The sequence below is a fragment of the Mixophyes fleayi genome, chromosome 3, assembly GCF_038048845.1.
Source record: "Mixophyes fleayi isolate aMixFle1 chromosome 3, aMixFle1.hap1, whole genome shotgun sequence".
Lineage (NCBI taxonomy): Eukaryota > Metazoa > Chordata > Amphibia > Anura > Limnodynastidae > Mixophyes > Mixophyes fleayi.
Window position 1 is genome coordinate 87,681,423 of NC_134404.1, and position 18,348 is coordinate 87,699,770.

At 41.2% G+C, this 18,348-nt stretch overlaps 1 protein-coding gene across 1 annotated transcript in view; it reads left to right on the forward strand.

Annotated features, from left to right (window-relative positions):
- The first annotated feature begins 467 nt into the window (after positions 1 to 467).
- PCOLCE2 (procollagen C-endopeptidase enhancer 2) overlaps positions 468 to 18,348 on the forward strand; it is a 62,194-nt gene continuing 44,313 nt past the window's right edge. The window contains exons 1-2 of the mRNA XM_075201932.1: positions 468 to 701; positions 6,546 to 6,654. Of these exons, the coding sequence (XP_075058033.1) occupies positions 625 to 701; positions 6,546 to 6,654 (186 nt within the window). The 5' untranslated portion in view covers positions 468 to 624. The remainder of the gene's footprint in view (positions 702 to 6,545; positions 6,655 to 18,348) is intronic.

Here is an 18,348-nt window from a genome sequence, read left to right on the forward strand (position 1 = left end):
AATAAGCAATATGATAAAATTTGTTTTAAATAATGGCAAAATGTGATTCTGAGACTAAAGGTAATTATTTTCCTTGTTTTATACTTTTATTGCCCTAATAACTTTCCTCAGTTACTGCGTGCCTTACACTTACTAATCATTAGTAACCAGAATAAAATAAATGTATACATTGCAATATAAGTGTGCATGATATATAAATATATTATTATGTATATGAGGTTTCATGCATAGGTGTCACTAGCACTCTAAAGCACACATGCATCATTAAACTATGTTTCTCTTGAAGTGTTACAACAAGAACTATAATGTTATGAAATACAAAATCAGGTAATACATCCCCACCTATGATTACCATGACAGATGGTCTCAGGTGTGAAAGGGGTTAATGTTTGACTTTGAAAAAGAAGCAAAAGGGGAGGAGAGGGGAGGATCAGATTTTTGGGAGAATTGGATCCCCTCCTCCCCAGGACTGCTTGGAACAAATGGGATATTCATCAGGAGCCTCTCCATGCCAGAGAACCTCCCAGAGGGAAATGAGTAGAAGCCCAGACTATAGGGCGATCCTCCTTATAAAGCCCCTGCAGCCTTCCACCTCATTCCCTACAGTCTGACAGTGTGACAGACATGAGCAACGGACTGAGCGTGTTCGTGATCTCCCTGCTCCTGGCTGCTCCTAGCTGTGGTCAGCAGCCCAATGAGAGGTAAGACATCTGTGAGTGCTACACATCACTGTGTCATTCATCGCGTCTGGGATCCCAGGCAACCTGTCTTACCAATGACAGGGTCCATGAAGAATAACAACGTTGTGCTCCTAGTTTGCAATTCAACTATACATTGGTTTTGTACATCTAGATCCCAATACCAACCATTGCTGGGAAATACGATTTATGTTATTTTGATAAGCATAGTTTTTCGCTCAAGTACAGTAAGGCAGCGAAACACCGATCAATAGCTCAGAATATATACATCATATTCCATGTTCCTGATATACAAGACGTAACACAGACCTATACATCATTCATGCAGTGTGAGATTTACCTAAACGGTAAGGTCAGATATAATGCCAATACTCCCATTTTTACTCTCTTGTGCGGGGAGGGACTGCTGCTTTGTTGAATAAGTGTAAACTGTTTGCTCTTCCCAAATATTTTACTGGTTCTTTATACCATGTTTACATCCTGCTGCTTCTTCAAACACGCGCATTAAATCAGTTTCCTTCACATATCTTTTGCAACTTTCCTTGATCTTTACATTCTCTTCTACCCGTGGTGAGCATCCTGCGCTGCAAATTCGTGGGAGGTGACAGCAGAGCACTTCTACACGGCACTTAGACTGACAAGGGCTACTCCCTTCTCAAAGATGTTCTTGTGCCGCTTATACTCCTGTGCCCATAAAGGCAATCTGTAATTGGTCACTGTGTTCCACTCCCTTACTTCTTGCTATGCATGGCAGCTGGAATTGCATCATTTTCTGTCTTTAGAATTTGGTCTCACAATATGATTCTAAACGGTCTATCTATAGTTATTTTAGTCTGCTTATGAACTTGCATTAGGTTGTTTTTCTGGTCCTATAAGCTTTAAGTAGGGTATATGTGATCCAGTTTGGCAATTCATGTGTGAAATCTTTTAACCTCATTGCTATGTTTTCCTCTCATAAAGATTCACTGGGTGCTGTTTAAATATATCTTCATCCTGCATATTAAGCTCCTTTTATATGTAAAATAAATCAGTGACTGGGTCTCATTTGATCTTATACAGCATGTGTTCTTAGTATGTATTTGTATGTGTATGGAGAACAGCACAGACCTCTTCATTTGATCTGTTTGCTAAATGCAATGCTATTACTGTTTTTATTTTGTATGTAGGGGCAGATGGCACAGTGCCACTTACCTTCTTCTGGTTACTGAATGTGATGCCCAATATTGGTTTTTGTTATGTATGCTGGGACTGTAGCATACTACCACTTCCCTTGGAGTGCATTATAAATGTAATCTATCTGTATGCCTAGTATGGACATTTTCACAGTAATTCATAGTTATCTGTCATTTCTGGACATGTATGTGTACCAAATATTACTTATGTCACTCTGTATGGTGAATGTAATTGTCTATATCTGTAAGACAGAAAGGACATTTATTGAAGGGTAAATGGTTTAAAGGTTCACTTATTCAATACCACAAAATAGAGACATTCCTAAAGACAAATATTTCCAGGGACAAAAGTTTAACATGGAATGATCCCTGGAAATTAAGGACAATTACAAACGATAAGGTTTTATAAATTGTAATCAGTCTCATTGCACAAGAGTGGACACTAATGAACTATACCTACCAACTTAAGATGTAGCAGGACAGTTCCGATGCTCTGTGACAAAAAGGTGTGCTCCCTACCCCAAAAGCGGGATTATATCAACTGCTTTAGCTGATGGGGTGTAACCTATTATTCCGCTACTAAGAATGTTGACATGTATGTTGAACACCGGCTGTATAATGTATCACTATCCTCACAGTACATAGAGACCACAAGTAAGCACAGGCTAATTATAGAGATGTGAAATAGAAAGTACACCTGTGTGTTTTTACATATCAATACAGGTTCTTAGGGGTCTTTTTAACAAAACACACAGACATCATCTCTCGCCGGTATTTACCATTTGAGAGTCCTTCGCTAGCCAGTCTTCCTTCCATCATGAGTGAGCTGGCGTGGGCTTCCTTGTGCTTTGCATGGGAAAGCTTTGCTGGATACCCATGGCGTAGGCTGCAGCTGGCGCGAGGCCTTTGTTAAATCCAGCTTTTCTCCCATTGTTAAATCGATCCCTTACTTTTTCTTCATGTCGGCTAATTTATTGTGAATAAAGTCAATCTATTATGTGTCACTTCAGCTTAGACACAGTTTTCAGGCATTGGTGAAGACTAGATGATTGTCCATTATTTGCTAATATCATACTTGCCAATTTTAATAAAAGTCCGGGAAATCCCAGTGAGTGGGCATGTCGGGAGGGTGCGGGATGCAGTAAATTGCGTCATTTTGACCCCCGCCCCAATCTGAAAGCATCGTTTTGTCATGGGGGATGGGGCCAAAATTACGCTAAATGCATTATTAAGGCTCCCATCCTGCTCGCTTCCCTACGTAGTAGGCAGGATGCCGGAGAATTGCCTACCCGGATTTCGCAAGTCTCCCGGATATTCCGGGAGAGTTGGCAAGTATGGCGAATATGGAAACACACAGATTTTAAAGGGAGTGTACTTTCTTTTTTAGATGACTGTAAATAATTAGCATTCTCACTGCACAGAAGACCACAGAAAAGACTTCAAATCTTATTAAACATCACTATGCCTCTATAACCACCACAGCATGCAAACAATCCAGACACTTTCAGGAAGGGGAAAGTTCATGTACAACACAAACCCAAAGCTATGTCTAGGATAATGCTAAGCAAGAAGAGCTGTCACGGTGAGCATATATCATCTTACACTGCAATAGATGTCAGACTCACAAAGATAATCACCAGGGAGCTCATAAAATCCAATGCTAATTTGTCATCTAAATGATGCAAAACATTCCACCATAAATACTGTAACCTAAACCCTGTATTTTGTAAGCATATCAATGGAAAACAACCACCAGTAAGTTAAAAAAGAAAGCACAGACATACAAGGCTCTATATGTAGTTCTGATGACAGCATGTATAATATACCTTTTACAGTGTAATTTACCTGCGAACTCCTGATGCATTTTCATGCTTATAAACTACTGTGGTACTGAAGGTGGAGATGTCATCTCCCTTCCACACATAAATATGGCATAATGTCACAAATGTCATGTTAAATTAATATCAAGAAACTGGGAAAACAGAGACTCATTATCACCTTCGGAAGATAAGAGCAGACTCCACATCAAAAACATAATTCTCCTCTTGATAACATGAAGTAGGGACGAAAATATTATACTCAGAGGTGTTTCTGCTTCTTCAAGAACTGATACGCTCCAGGCAGTTAGATGCCTATTCTGCCTATTGCTTTGCTGGTCCTATATCCAGTATGTGTTGAACCAACATGATCATCCAAAGTTGCCTACACTTAAAAACAATTTCAATGGCATTGGCTGCTACGCTGGTAAATCTGCAAACATTGCATACTGTGCTGTAGGTTGATCTAGGACACTACCCACCCGCACGGGCATTGGAAGGGGAGGAGCGGGTACAAAGTAGCCAGGCCCAGGCCTGTCTGGGAGCACTGGTCTGCCTGTGTAGTGGGAGGAGCCACCAACCTGGTGTGACCTTGTCCCCTTTGGCGACTATGGAAGGGGCCCCAAGAAGTTGCTGTACCAAGACACAAAGATCCTCTTGGCTGTCCTGTCCACCCCAATATGGCATGACTACCAGACATAATCAAAGGATGATACTCTACTTTGAATATTTATCAGTAATAAATATTGACATAAAGAGCAATAAAGTACAGGGTAAAGTAAGTGGTACTAAGCTCTTATGTCATGTAATATATAACAAGTATTTAGTGAAATACAGAAAAAGAAAAACATATCTTTAACACAGGATAGCCTCATGTAATTCATCACCTTCCTAAATCTGGTGCTTGACTTGTCACCTTGGCTGAGCACAATTCAAGTACAGCTCAGCCAAGGTGGCTGACACAAGCTACAGACATGACATCTCAGTGGTGCTAGACTTGAAAAGACTTTTAAGCATTTCCGCATGTTACTACTCTGTCTTTCTCTACTGCTTTAGATTATACCCACTCTTTTTTGGGGGTAAACAGTTCATACTATTATAATTTAATAACATTTATATTTTGTCATACACATGTAGCATGCATTTGCTTTGCCGCTATCAGTATTAACCATTAGACATAAAGGGGATTTGCGTTCTTTGGATGTTTCCACTTACACCTATCCCACAAAATGTTACTCACTGGTTTCCCAGAGATCTTCTCCAGTTTAGAAAGATGAGTCAAGCGTGTGACATCAGTGTGGTTTAGAGATCATTAGCACTTTTTAGAAGACTCAAGAAGTTGAAGCCCAGAACATTGACCACACTTATTTTATTGCAAATAAATACTATGAAATTGTTCAGTCCATGTCACCATCTCCTTTAAACAGCATATAGAATTGTGTAGTAAATATTCTACTGTATAACAGTCTGGCCCGCTGTGAATATAATATTGTATAATAATACTAGCCTGTGTCTAAGTTTGGGTTGTCCTTTAAAATGTCTAATTTTCTGCATATTATATGTAATTCTTTCCATCATTTCTCATTCTCTGGGCTTTGTAAAGTCATATGTATTGAAGAGGAATATTAAAATGCATATTATTATCCTATAATAGAATTCAGTAAACATAAAATGCTGGTACTTGTAGTACACCATTGTTCACAGGGAAAGTACTGCACCTGACGTGCTTAGATGTACTCACTCAGCAGCAAAGTGTCCCTGGAAACTATTTTAAATTATTGACCAACAGTACAGGACATCTTATGTTGTATATTGGATTAAGATGTTACTGTTTTTACGCTTTAGAATTTGTAACTCTGCTCCTGGTGTGCTATGTAGTAAGAATGCTGATTATTTATACAGTAGGAATTCTTGTAATTCATTCAGCCTGTGCTCGCTAGTGTTCTCTCATGTGCATTGCTGTTGCTGATTATTTATACAGTAAGAATTCTAGTAATGCATTCAGCCTGTGCTCACTAGTGCTCTCTTATGTGTATTGTTATTGCGGATTATTTTTGCCATAAGAATTCTGGTAGGGGGCTGCATTCAGCCTGTGCTCACTAGCTTTTTCTTATGTGCATTACTGTTGCTGATTATTTATACAGTAAGAATTCTAGTAATTCATTCAGCCTGTGCTCACTAGTGTTCTCTCATGTGCATTGCTGTTGCTGATTACTTATACAGCCTATGCTCACTAGTGTACTCTCATGTGCATTGCTGTTGCTGATTACTTATACAGCCTATGCTCACTAGTGTACTCTCATGTGCATTGCTGTTGCTGATTACTTATACAGTGTATGCTCACTAGTGTTCTCTCATGTGCATTGCTGTTGCTGATTACTTATACAGCCTATGTTCACTAGTGTACTCTCATGTGCATTGCCGTAGCTAATTACTTATACAGCCTATGTTCACTAGTGTACTCTCATGTGCATTGCTGTTGCTGATTACTTATACAGCCTATGTTCACTAGTGTACTCTCATGTGCATTGCTGTTGCTGATTACATATACAGCCTATGCTTACTAGTGTACTCTCATTTGCATTGCTGTTGCTGATTACTTATACAGCCTATGTTCACTAGTGTACTCTCATGTGCATTGCTGTTGCTGATTACTTATACAGCCTATGCTCACTAGTGTTCTCTCATGTGCATTGCTGTTGCTGATTACTTATACAGTGTATGCTCACTAGTGTACTCTCATATGCATTGCTGTTGCTGATTACTTATACAGTGTATGCTCAATAGTGTACTCTCATGTGCATTGCTGTTGCTGATTACTTATACAGACTATGCTCACTAGTGTTCTCTCCTGTCAGGCACACGTTTACTTGTGGTGGAAATCTAACTGGAGAAACAGGCTTACTTGGAAGTGAGGGGTTTCCTGGAGTTTATCCACCAAACAGCAAGTGTACATGGAAGATTACGGTAGGTGGCATTTATTTAATTGAATTATATGTTTTATGATAAAAAAAATGTCCATCTTATCTTACCACCTGTGTTCTTGTATGACCTGACAAACAACTACACATGATTTTTGTTCCTTATGTTGTTTCAAAACACATTATTTTGTAACAAATGTCCAATGTACACACCTTATTTGTTTCTTTCCTATAGCATCATTGATGTGTCAATCTATATCTGTATCCAGAAAATAAAGTGGACAATCATATTCTTCAGTAATTAACCATTAAAATCTCTATTCTCACAATAATTCTCAATTCACCAGTGTTTTGTGTGGTAATTTTTTTTTATTACTTTCTATCGAAACATATGCCCAGTAAATAAAATATCCACAGCGCTTTGCCCCCGCAATCTGATAAAAAGGGGCTTCGCCTGCCTTTCTGTCGATTCCAGTGACTAAAATACAGCGTCCATTCTGGTGGCAACTATACAAACTTGAGCCAATTATTTTGACAAGTACAGAAAACATTCCATTCTGGTGACACTTTTACAGTACAAAGCCCATTGCTGTGTGTACAAAGCAGTCTCTAAGTTGATGGCTAGTGTGCAAAATACAACCTCAATCTGGTGATAAGTATATATTGCAGACCTCCAAACGAATGACTAGTGTATTAAGCATCACCTTCGAAGCTCTGGTGGCTAATGTGTATTGAACCTCCAAGTTCTGGTGGCTAGTGTGTAGTCAACCTCCAAGCTCTGGTGGCTAGTGTGTAGCCAACATCCAAGCTATGATTGCTAGTGTGTAGTCAACCTCCAAGCTCTGGTGGCTAGTGTGCAACCGACATCTAAGCTCTGATGGCTAGTGTGTAGCCGACATCCAAGCTTTGATGACTAGTGTGTATTCATCCTCCAAGCTCTGTTGGCTAGTGTGTAGCCGACATCTAAGCTCTGATGGCTAGTGTGTAGTCAACATCCAAGCTCTGGTGGCTAGCATGTATTTAACTGCCAAGCTCTGGTGGCTAGTATGTATTCATCCTCCAAGCTCTGATGGCTAATGTGTATTGAACCTCCAAGTTCTGGTGGCTAATGTGTATTTAACCTCCAAGCTCTGGTGGCTAGTGTGTAGCCGACATCCAAGCTATGATGGCTAGTGTGTAGTCAAACTCCAAGCTCTGGTGGCTAGTGTGTAGCCGACATCTAAGCTCTGGTGGCTAGTGTGTATTTAACCTCCAAGCTCTGGTGGCGTGTGTGTATTCATCCTCCAAGCTCTGGTGGCTAGTGTGTAGCCGACATCCAAGCTCTGGTGGCTAGTGTGTATTCATCCTCAAAGCTTTGGTGGCTAGTGTGTAGCCGACATCCAAGCTTTGATGGCTAGTGTGTATTCATCCTCCAAACTCTGGTGGCTAGTGTGTAGCCGACATCTAAGCTCTGGTGGCTAGTGTGTGTTCAACCTCCAAGCTCTGGTGGCTAGTGTGTATTCAACCTCCAAGCTCTGGTGGCTAGTGTGTAGCCGACATCTAAGCTCTGATGGCTAGTGTGTAGTCAACCTCCAAGCTCTGGTGGCTAGCATGTATTTAACCGCCAAGCTCTGGTGGCTAGTGTGTATTCATCCTTCAAGCTCTGGTGGCTAGTGTGTAGCCGACATCCAAACTCTGATGGCTAGTGTGTACTCATCCTCCAAGCTCTGGTGGCTAGTGTGTAGCCGACATCCAAGCTCTGATGTTTAGTGTGTAGTCAACCTCCAAGCTCTGGTGGCTAGTGTGTATTCAGCCTGCAAGCTCTGGTGGCTAGTGTGTATTCAGCCTGCAATCTCTGGTGGCTAGTGTGTATTCAGCCTGCAATCTCTGGTGGCTAGTGTGTAGCTGACATCCAAGTTTTGGTGGCGAGTGCATATTCAATCTCTAAGCTCTGATGGCTAGCAGACTCCCCCACTCACGCTATAATATATCCACTTTTCGTTGGGCCCCCTTTCATCCTCCTTTCAATAGAAAGATCTGCAGGAGTTGTCAATAACATCTTTTGCAGTCTGGCTGGGCCAAGATGCAAAATGTATACTTAACCTCATGTGTCAATCTCCCATTGTCCCATAGATTGTAAGCTTGCGAGCAGGGCCTTCTCACCTCTTTGTCTGTTTTACCCAGTTTGTTTATTAGTTTATTACGTTTGTCCCCAATTGTAAAGCGCTACGGAATATGTTGGCGCTATATAAATAAATGATGATGATGATGATGATGATGATGACATCTAGGTAATTTGTTCATCAGATTAGACACATTTTGCAGGGTTTCCTGTATAATAACAAATCATAATACCTGGAGCTGTTTGCGAGAGGTTAATGGCAGCTCACAGGGTCCTCTTCTCCCCCGCTCATTACCTCCTAGACCAAGCAGGGTATTCTCACCAGTTCCCAGTAAGGGTGGCCATGCCACTCACCAACTAAGAATAGTGGTCTGGTCACTTGTGCTCTCATGGTTGTGGGACAGACAAGTTTTCCATGATTCAGTAGATGGTTTTCAAGCTGTGTTGTCTGCAGTTGAAGAGTGCTCTAGGCAACATCACCTAAATGACACATCATCAAAATTGCAGAAATTAATAGAAACAAATACTCAATTTTTAAAGTATTATTGTTGTGGATTCACTATTTTATTTTACTGGTGGTTCTCTCCCTATCTTTCTGTGGTCTGACTCTGTTCACTAAGCTGCAAATAATAGGTTCATATCTTCACTGATTCATAGTAGCCTCATCCAGGCCACACAATCAAATATAACAAGACATTATAAAGTGAAATGTAGCTGTGTTTATGAAAACACAGCGGATGACACACTCACGCTGGGATCCCAAAGCAATACAACAGAGAAAGACGTTAACGTGAAATTGTATTGATAAAAAAAATATTACCTATATTTAAAAGCATAAAAAGATTTTATTTTCATGATAATGTTTCTTAACAATCAGAATTGTCCCAGATTTGTGTGGCCAACAGATGGTTATTCAGCACTTGAGCACAATTACTGTGGCTGGATGAAATACAGTCAAACATTCTACCTCAGACAACTGCCCCGTTATAGACACACTGCTTAGATTAAGAGTGAAAATAACATACTTTAATTCACTGATATATTTCATGTAAACACGTGCAAACATATGTTGTACATATATTCTTTTTCACTAGCATCACAATGGTTTATCTACCTTTAATTCTCCTTTTTTAATCTCCCAAGCTTGCCTGTACAGACATGAAGACATAGAAATGTATTTAGTCCTGATGATCTCAAACAACTATATGACCAATAGTACGTCTCTTGTAATAAGTTTGATTTGGGGGCGTTTTCCCTGAGCATAAGATTAGTCACAGACGGCCACTGGGATACTGGTGACTCAAATATGTACAGGTCATAACAGATTGACTACCGATTCCATAGATACCTAGATGTCTGTATGTGAAATCATCAACCATTTGTGAATATGTTACTATAACATGAAGACTTGTATGAGTCATAGTCAGCAGAAAACTTCAGTCTCCTTCTGCCCTACCATCTGCCAGCATTACAGCATTGCTAATACTGAGATTTTGTGTCACGTTTTGTAAAATATATCAGACAATCATTTACTTTTTGTCTGTTTTTTTGCTCACAAGCAAGGCATATGCCAGAACGTGCTATTTAAATTTTACTTAAATAGTTTTGTGCCTTTATTATGCCTTGTGTTGCATTTACAGGTTATATAGTTACAAAAAAAAAAATAGATTTCCCTTTCATTAAATTTAACATTTCCTAAAAAGAAAAATGTCAATGACCATCGTTAAGGTATTAGTTAACTGAAATTCATATTTGTGGACTTTGCTATAATAAATATTACAATAGACGACATTGAGAGATGTCTGTACTATAGATCAGCTCTGTGTTTTCCCTCCCATATAATCATCTTCCCTTAAATATAAAACAATATAAATATAACATTTATATTGGGAATTACATGGTGGTGCAAAGGAGTGTCATCACACTAAGGACAAGGTTGTTTAGAAGATCTACTGAATATCCATCTCAGTTCAGCTGCCGGACCCAGTGAGTTTAACTGTCATTGCTGTTAACTGTGATCTATTCCTCATTTGGAGATTTCTGCTGACTCATTGGTGGAAGCAGCTGTCGCCAAACGTGGGCAACAAGTATCCTGGCTCCATCTACAGCAGTGAGAATTACTCTAAAGAAAAACACCAGGATGCACAGAGCTACGCCAAGCTGCCGGATAATCACTAGGGTGCGCGTGCAGCACGAAAGCAAAAGACTACTCTAGATCCAGCAGAGGACAAAAGGTCAGTTATGGTAGGTGGGGAAATACAGTTATAGTAGCCAGTAGCTGACTGTACTAAGATTTCTGCAGTGACTGGTTCTTGTTTCTGGTCATTCCAACCATGATGCAACACCGGCAGCTATATAGAATACCAGACACCAACGATTGCTTTATTATTGACAGCTGATAATGCTGCTGCTTTACAGTACTCACACATACTTGTCCTACTAGCAATTGCAATTGTTATTCTGCTAAACTATGTATCAATTGTTCCCCACCTCTTAGATTAAAGGAAATAGAGGTGTAGTCAGCGCTCCTTTTTAGAATGTAGGAATAGCAGCCTAGAGGGGCCGTGAGGAATAAGGGAAGTTCCCTGAAGAAGCTGACAGCGAAACGCGTAGGAGGACTGCCGCAGCCTCTACTTTTGTTCCTAACCCTGGACTGGATCTTTCTGAGGTTCGTTTATCGGTTAATCGGCATGCGCATCATCGGACTTATATTTTAAGGATCTAGGTGCAGCGAGTTTAAGGAGCCTCATCGTGTGAAAATGGAACAGCGCTATACAACCCGCCCAGGGTAAGTCTGTTACCAGCACCAAGACGATTACTGTTGTATTCCTTTGTATTCTATCCTCGCTTTGGCTTTACGCTTTATCCATTGGAACTTTGTCCTCACCTATATAGGATCCGGATTACCCGTATTCTGGGAGCCCCTATTCCAGCTCATACCTATGCTCTGGGAAATTTGTGCATATTTGCTCAGAGATTGACTTTATAACATTGGACTCTGCATATGCAGCTTTCCTAGCCCAGCTAATTAAGGGCTTATGAACCTATATTGATGCATTCATATTTATCCTGATATGGATTTTGTACATGTGTTTTAAAATGTATACACCTGTTGTAGTGTTTACCACGATTGTGTATGCATATCTAGGTTGCAACCTTCTGTCTATGTCTTTTATTCATGATACCTAAACAATAAAAGGTTTAAATATCTATAGAATCATTACATTCCGCTTTGTGAGCGCCAAGGGGACACCACCTCTTAGATTGTAAGCTCATGTGGGCAGGGCCATCTGTACCTTGGCTTCATCTCATTGTGTGTCATGGCCCCCTCAATGTACAGCACTGGGTAATGTGTCAGCGGTTTAAAGAATATAACATTGAAAACAATAATAAATACACTGGTCTACTTGTGTTAGGAACCCCTCCAGCCAATACAGCACAACCTGGAGTCTGCTCTGCCAGTCTGGAGCCCCTAGTGGTGGGGACAGACTTGGCCGCAGACTAACAGAGGGTCGTGAAGTGCGTACCGGCTGGGGAGAACCCAGGAAAGCGGAGTGAAGTCCAGGCTAGGGTCGAGGGCTGGCAGCAGACAGAGAATCCAATACACAAGCCAAGGTCAGAGGTCACAGGCACGGTAGCAAGGTCTAAGATACAGGCAAGAAAGGTCAGAGTCACGAGCAAACAGGCAGGGTCCAAATCCAAGCAAGGGGTCATACATGGGAAATCCAACAGAGTGTCCACGGGACAGGGACAGGGACAAGGACAGGAACTAGGATCAAGCAGGTCAGCAGGACTGTGGCAGAAAAGCTATAACCGGCAGTGAGGCTGCAGACCTCACTGCCTTAAATACTGGTAGCCACCGATCAGAGCCTAGCTCTGCAAACGCCCACAGGAGGCACCAATCAATGGACCAAGCCCCCTTCATTAATCAGCCCACAGGCTGCCTATGTGAGCGCATGTGCCCGGCTTCCAGCACTGCCGGGACGCAGCGCTACACAGGAGGCGTCCGGCCGTTGCCTTGGCAACGGCTGGGCAGGAAGCGGATATGACGTCCCGGTCGTCAAGGTGACTGCTGGGACGCCAGGGGGAGCCAGAAGTGAGCCACGGCGGCGGTGAGTACAGCCGCGGCTCGTGACAACTTGCACACAAGATTTACCCATTGAAAGCATTGTTTAGCTCCACCCCCATATGACATTAAAATATATTTTTGTGTGTGTCACGCTAATAAGGGACATCAAGTTTTGTTTCACTTTTATCTCATTCTTTTCACACTGCACAAAATTGTGATTTAATACTTTTATTGGTCCAGATTCCAGAGGAGTGAATTTCTCTGAATAAGGCTACATATACAGCAAAAGGTGAGAGCAAAATATTCTTATATGCTGATAAGAGCTGTTTTATTTAAAGACAACAAAGGGAGTAACAGTAACACATTCTGTCGTTGCTGGTTGCCCCCTGGTGGTGGCAGGTGAGGCACTGGGGGACACTTATGGAGGCAAGGCACCTGCCTCATGTTAGTAAAGGGAGCCAGTAAGGAAGACAGCCATGTCACCCAAGGGGCAGAGCTAAGCGTTGCAAAAGTGTCAGAGATGGAGGGCCTGACTCATGTTGTATTGGAGGTGGATGTAAATTTAAAATGTGTGGACAGGTTTATAGTTGGGGTAGAGCATGTCCTAGATCAATTTTAAATTTCAGTGTAAACATAAAGTATTTGTGTGCTACATGATATAACAGCCAGTATGTAACTTATGTGCAAAATATTAAACTAATATGCACCCCTTGCATTGTAACATGGTTTTGCCCAGGAGAAAACTTACTAAATATTTTCCTTAATGAATCAGGATCAGAGTGTTCATGTGGGGAGACAAAGGTCTACAAAGACTCTGGTTTCCTCATGATTGGAAGGACAGTGGACATATTGTAACCAGGAAGAAGGAGGGAACCCCAACGAGGGGGGGGGGGGGGGGTGCAAGGTGGATACTGTGAGACAGTATGTGAATGCTCTTGGAGGGATTATGCACACAAGGGGGATCCTCGCCATCAGAGGTACACCACATTGCATAGTTGGATGTGACAGGATTGGGCAAGAGATTGAATGTAGTGGGGTAAAGAGTGGAAGGAGTCGAGGGTGACACCCAAGCAGCGAAGTTGGAGAACAGATGAGATGGTGGTGTTGTTAACACCACCATCTGAGATGGTAAGATCAAGGTGGGATGAAGTGAGACCAGTGAGACCAGTGAGATCAAGGTGGGATGAAGATCTAGAAGGAGGGAAGACAATGAGTTTGGTTTTGTGCGTTACTTTGGAGAAAACATGATGACATCCAAGAGGAGATGGAAGAAAGGCAGTCAGATACAGGAGAGAGGAGGGGGGGGGGATCAGGAGAAGAGAGGTAGAGTTGGTATGATTGTCATTGCAGCTTCAGGAGGAAGCTGTTTCCCCATACCGTGAGGGGGAAAGGTCACTGTGTATACGAAGTGGAGGAGTCTCTGATTTAGGGGATGGCTGCGAGCTCTGTCAGAAGAACATGTTCAATCACTGTTCCAATACCAATGGTACAAGAGGAAGCTTCTTGAATAGGAGCGCCAGTGCCTCTAGAAAGGAGGTGATAGAGGATTTAGACCTTAAATTCATTGAACTTTGTCTGTTCAGCATCCAGAGAAACATTTGCCACTTTCTCGGAGACACCACTTTGTCACAAAAAAAATGTAAATGTAAAACCTGCTACAAAGGGCACAACCGTGATGAGATAAAAGAAGATAACAGGATTTGCATTGCAGCACTGGGATGTAATCTATGTTATTGTAAACTTTACTAACTTGGGCTTGTGGCTATTTTCAATAAATTGTTTTATTGTAAGTCACACCCATACTGTGGTGTGTGTGTGTGTGTGCGTTTGTCTATATTGAAGTATTGAGAGCTGCTTTATTCTTCCTTGTAATACATCTTATGGCGCTCCCAGGGCGCCTGAACTATAAAACTACTTCATGTGTCTCTAGATAATCTGTTTTATATCTGGAACCAATCCCATTCTCTTTACATCTCCAGTACTGATATGTTTTATGACCTAGTAAAGCATCCAGTTTTCATAACTCAATTTTAATAAGAATAAGAAGAATTTGAATCAATTTAATCAGATTAACAGTCAAATATATAGACGGTTATCAATTAAACAGTTTAAAGCACCATTTATTAATAGCAATGTGAACAAAAAGGGCAAAGAAGACTTTATAGCATTTCCGACTATTGTTTCAACTTAGTTATGTCCTGATAAGGTCAAAAGTCCATTCAGCAGCAAGTAAATATGTTTCTTTTATCTTCGCTTCCTCATTATTGGCATGTTGGAGAAACACGTAGCAGATGGTACATATTGCATGAATGTTTTCAATATGCTTTTTACTATTTGAAACAAAATCATCATGATCAAACTCCACTGTTATAATAAATTGTTGGGTAAAAATATACTTCACTGGGACACCCTTATACTGGAGGCACTGTCCTTGCAAAACTAATAATAATAACTCAGAAAAAGCATCTAGTAGCTGCGAAAAGCAGCCAGCGATAAAAGATACATTTGTGAGGGCAAAGCATAAATAAATAGACCCCACAAACATATTCCCAAAGAGAACTCCCCTCCCACCCCTAGCATGCCCTACCAGTTGTGCCAGAATACCATGCCAGAATACCAGGCATGCCGGGGCTTGTAGCTGAACAATTAGATCACAACAAGCTGCTAATCTTATTACAATTTATTTCTCCATCGAATGGCGAGGGTGGAGCAGAGCAGACTGTCTTTGCATTCAGGACTGTTCTACCAGAATTGGACAGTTATCTGATTGTGCTGCTTTCTTTTACCTGTTTCTGGAGATTTGACTACCCACTGCTAGTGTCTTAAGCATGGTTGCTGTTTTGCCGGATCCTGGAATTTTGGGTCCATGTTTGGAAAGGCATAGGTTCTATTCACCTCTTGTAAATCTTGTCTTCACATTAAACCAAAAGCAGCCACATTTTTTAATCATCATTATCATTTATTTATATAGCGCCACTAATTCCGCAGCACTGTATAGAGAATGCACTCACATTAGTCCCTGCCCCAATAGAGCTTACAGTCTAAATTTCCTATCACCCACACCCACACACACTAGGGTCAATTTTGATAGTAGCCAATTGACCTACTAGTATGTTTTTGGATTGTGGGAGGAAACCGGAGCACCCGGAGGAAACCCACGCAAACACGGGGAGAACATACAAACTCCACACAGATAAGGCCATGGTCTAGAATCTAACTCATGACCCCAGTGCTGTGAGATCCTCCAACATTAAATAGCATTTATGTTTAATAAACCGGTTTACTTACACCAAACCAGACCTGACATTAATTTAACAGCATTGACAGTTAAAAAATAGGTTTATTTCCTGCCAACTTGCCTCAAAACAAATTAATTGCATTTGCCGTTAATAAATAGGCTTATGCCTTCAACTAGCCCAGACATTAAATTAGTAGCTACGACTTAATTGGGAACCCATATTGCATTAACAGGCCCAAAAACATATTATGAGCAACACTAACCACACATTACATTAATAGCCCCCAGATTTAATAAAAAAACTACCACAAACCCCCCAGCCCCCAAATAACAACAAAACCTAATCCCTGCCCCTACGTCAACACTAATACCATTCCAAACAAAAACAGTTTATGGCCAGAAAAGTAGACACAATAATCCTCAGGATTGTTTCATAGATTATTTAATATGTTTTATATCGTGATGCCTTTTTCCAAGATTGTTTTAAAATACATTACTATGATGTTTTATATGCCTATAATGAGCACTCCATATTATAGTATGGTTCTGGTATAATTGCAGAAGTTATACACTGTTGCATGATGTTCTCAGTGACATATCTCAAATTAATATCATAAAAAGTAAGTGAAATGTTTTCATATTGCTTCCACAATGTTATCTAATATCTGATATCACCCTGGGCATACCTTATAGCCATCCTCCTTGTGGATGAACATTCCTATTTGGACTTAAATCACCCTTTCATTTTTGAATTTCCCATTGCTCCTCTTTAAAGGATACAGTAAGGTCAAGTCTTTCAAGTGTAATAAATGTATATCCTTACGCCACTTCTCTAGATCACCCTGTGTTTCTGGTTTGGTGCAGTAAGCTGTGTTTTGTGTTAATAGATATCCAGATGTCTGACATTAATGCAAGATATTTAGATATAATGTGTTACAACTTAAAAAGTAAGTAGAACCACTATTGGGCAACACTATATCAAAGCCAGTATATCTCAATAACTGGAGTATTTGTACTTTACTAAATCTGTCCAGGCTGCTCTCTCCTATCTGTTGCAGGTGTTCTAACCTGGGACAGAAAGACAGTGGTTAACTAGTAGTTGTCTATGCTTTGTAAAGATTGATAGATCTACACACAGGTTGCGTACAAAATCCCAACGAAATAAATACAGACATAAAAATGCCAACAGGCTAAATGCTAATGATGAATTAATCACTGGGAAGGCGGGGGTACGCTTTTCTTTTTTTTTTACTTATTTTGAAGACTGTTTACTGCTGCCAGCTCCGGCGGACCCACTGGCATTGTCGATTTAATATTGACATTGTGACTGTTGGCATTTTGACTATTGGCAGTCACAATGTCTGTATTTTTTCAGTGTGGGGAAAATTGAAATACCGACATTTAGCCTGTCAGCATTTTCATGTCGGCAGAATAAGTGTCAGTATTTCTTCCATCAGAAATATGACTACCATCGCTACTCACAAACGTTATCATGCTTTTTGAGTTTTTTTGACCAATCCCATTAACTACTTGTCTTAAACATACTTTGAGATCAGTGATAGTTGACAGTTTGTTTTAGATCGGTCATTTTACATCAGTGTCACACTTTTCACTAGGAATATCACTGACTGGTATTTGTGCAACTAACCTGAGAGGCGCGGAGTCTAACACACGACCGATGTTCACCAGGGACCATCGCAAGGAGGTTTGGGCTTTGCTGCGTGTGAGGTCGCGGTACTCCCAGGAAGTCACCAGTGCAGCAAATGAGGGTTGTCAACACAGGCCGAGTCGAAACCAAGGAAGCGAGGTACCATGGAGAGAAGACAAGAGTAGTCAGGGATGGTCCAAAGGTCAATACCAGTGCGGGCAGCGAAGTACAAGGGAGATCCGGAAGAGAGGTCAAACAAGCCAAGGAGTCAATACACAGGAGATCAGGAACAGAAATAGTAATATTAATGCTGGAGCTGGATGGAACCAATACTCTGGCACCCTAATGGTGCGTCTGGGTTGCCTAGCAACCGAAGCGGCGCATTGCGCATGCACGAGCGCCGCAATCATGTGACCTCGTCCCATTGCCGTGCAGAGGGCATCCGTCTCCGGCACCCAGCAGAGGTGCGGGGACGGCGTCTGACAGTATCCTCCCCCTCTCTCTTGCGGGTAGTGCAAGGATCCTGCAGAAATTTTGCCAGCAGACGTGGAGCATGAATATCCTCTTCACAGACCCAAGGTCTTTCTTCTGGGCCATAGCCTTTCCAATGGATTAGAAATTGGCGTTTACCTCTCGAAATGCGAGATTACAAAATGCGTTCAACTAGGAATTCTTCACCACGAA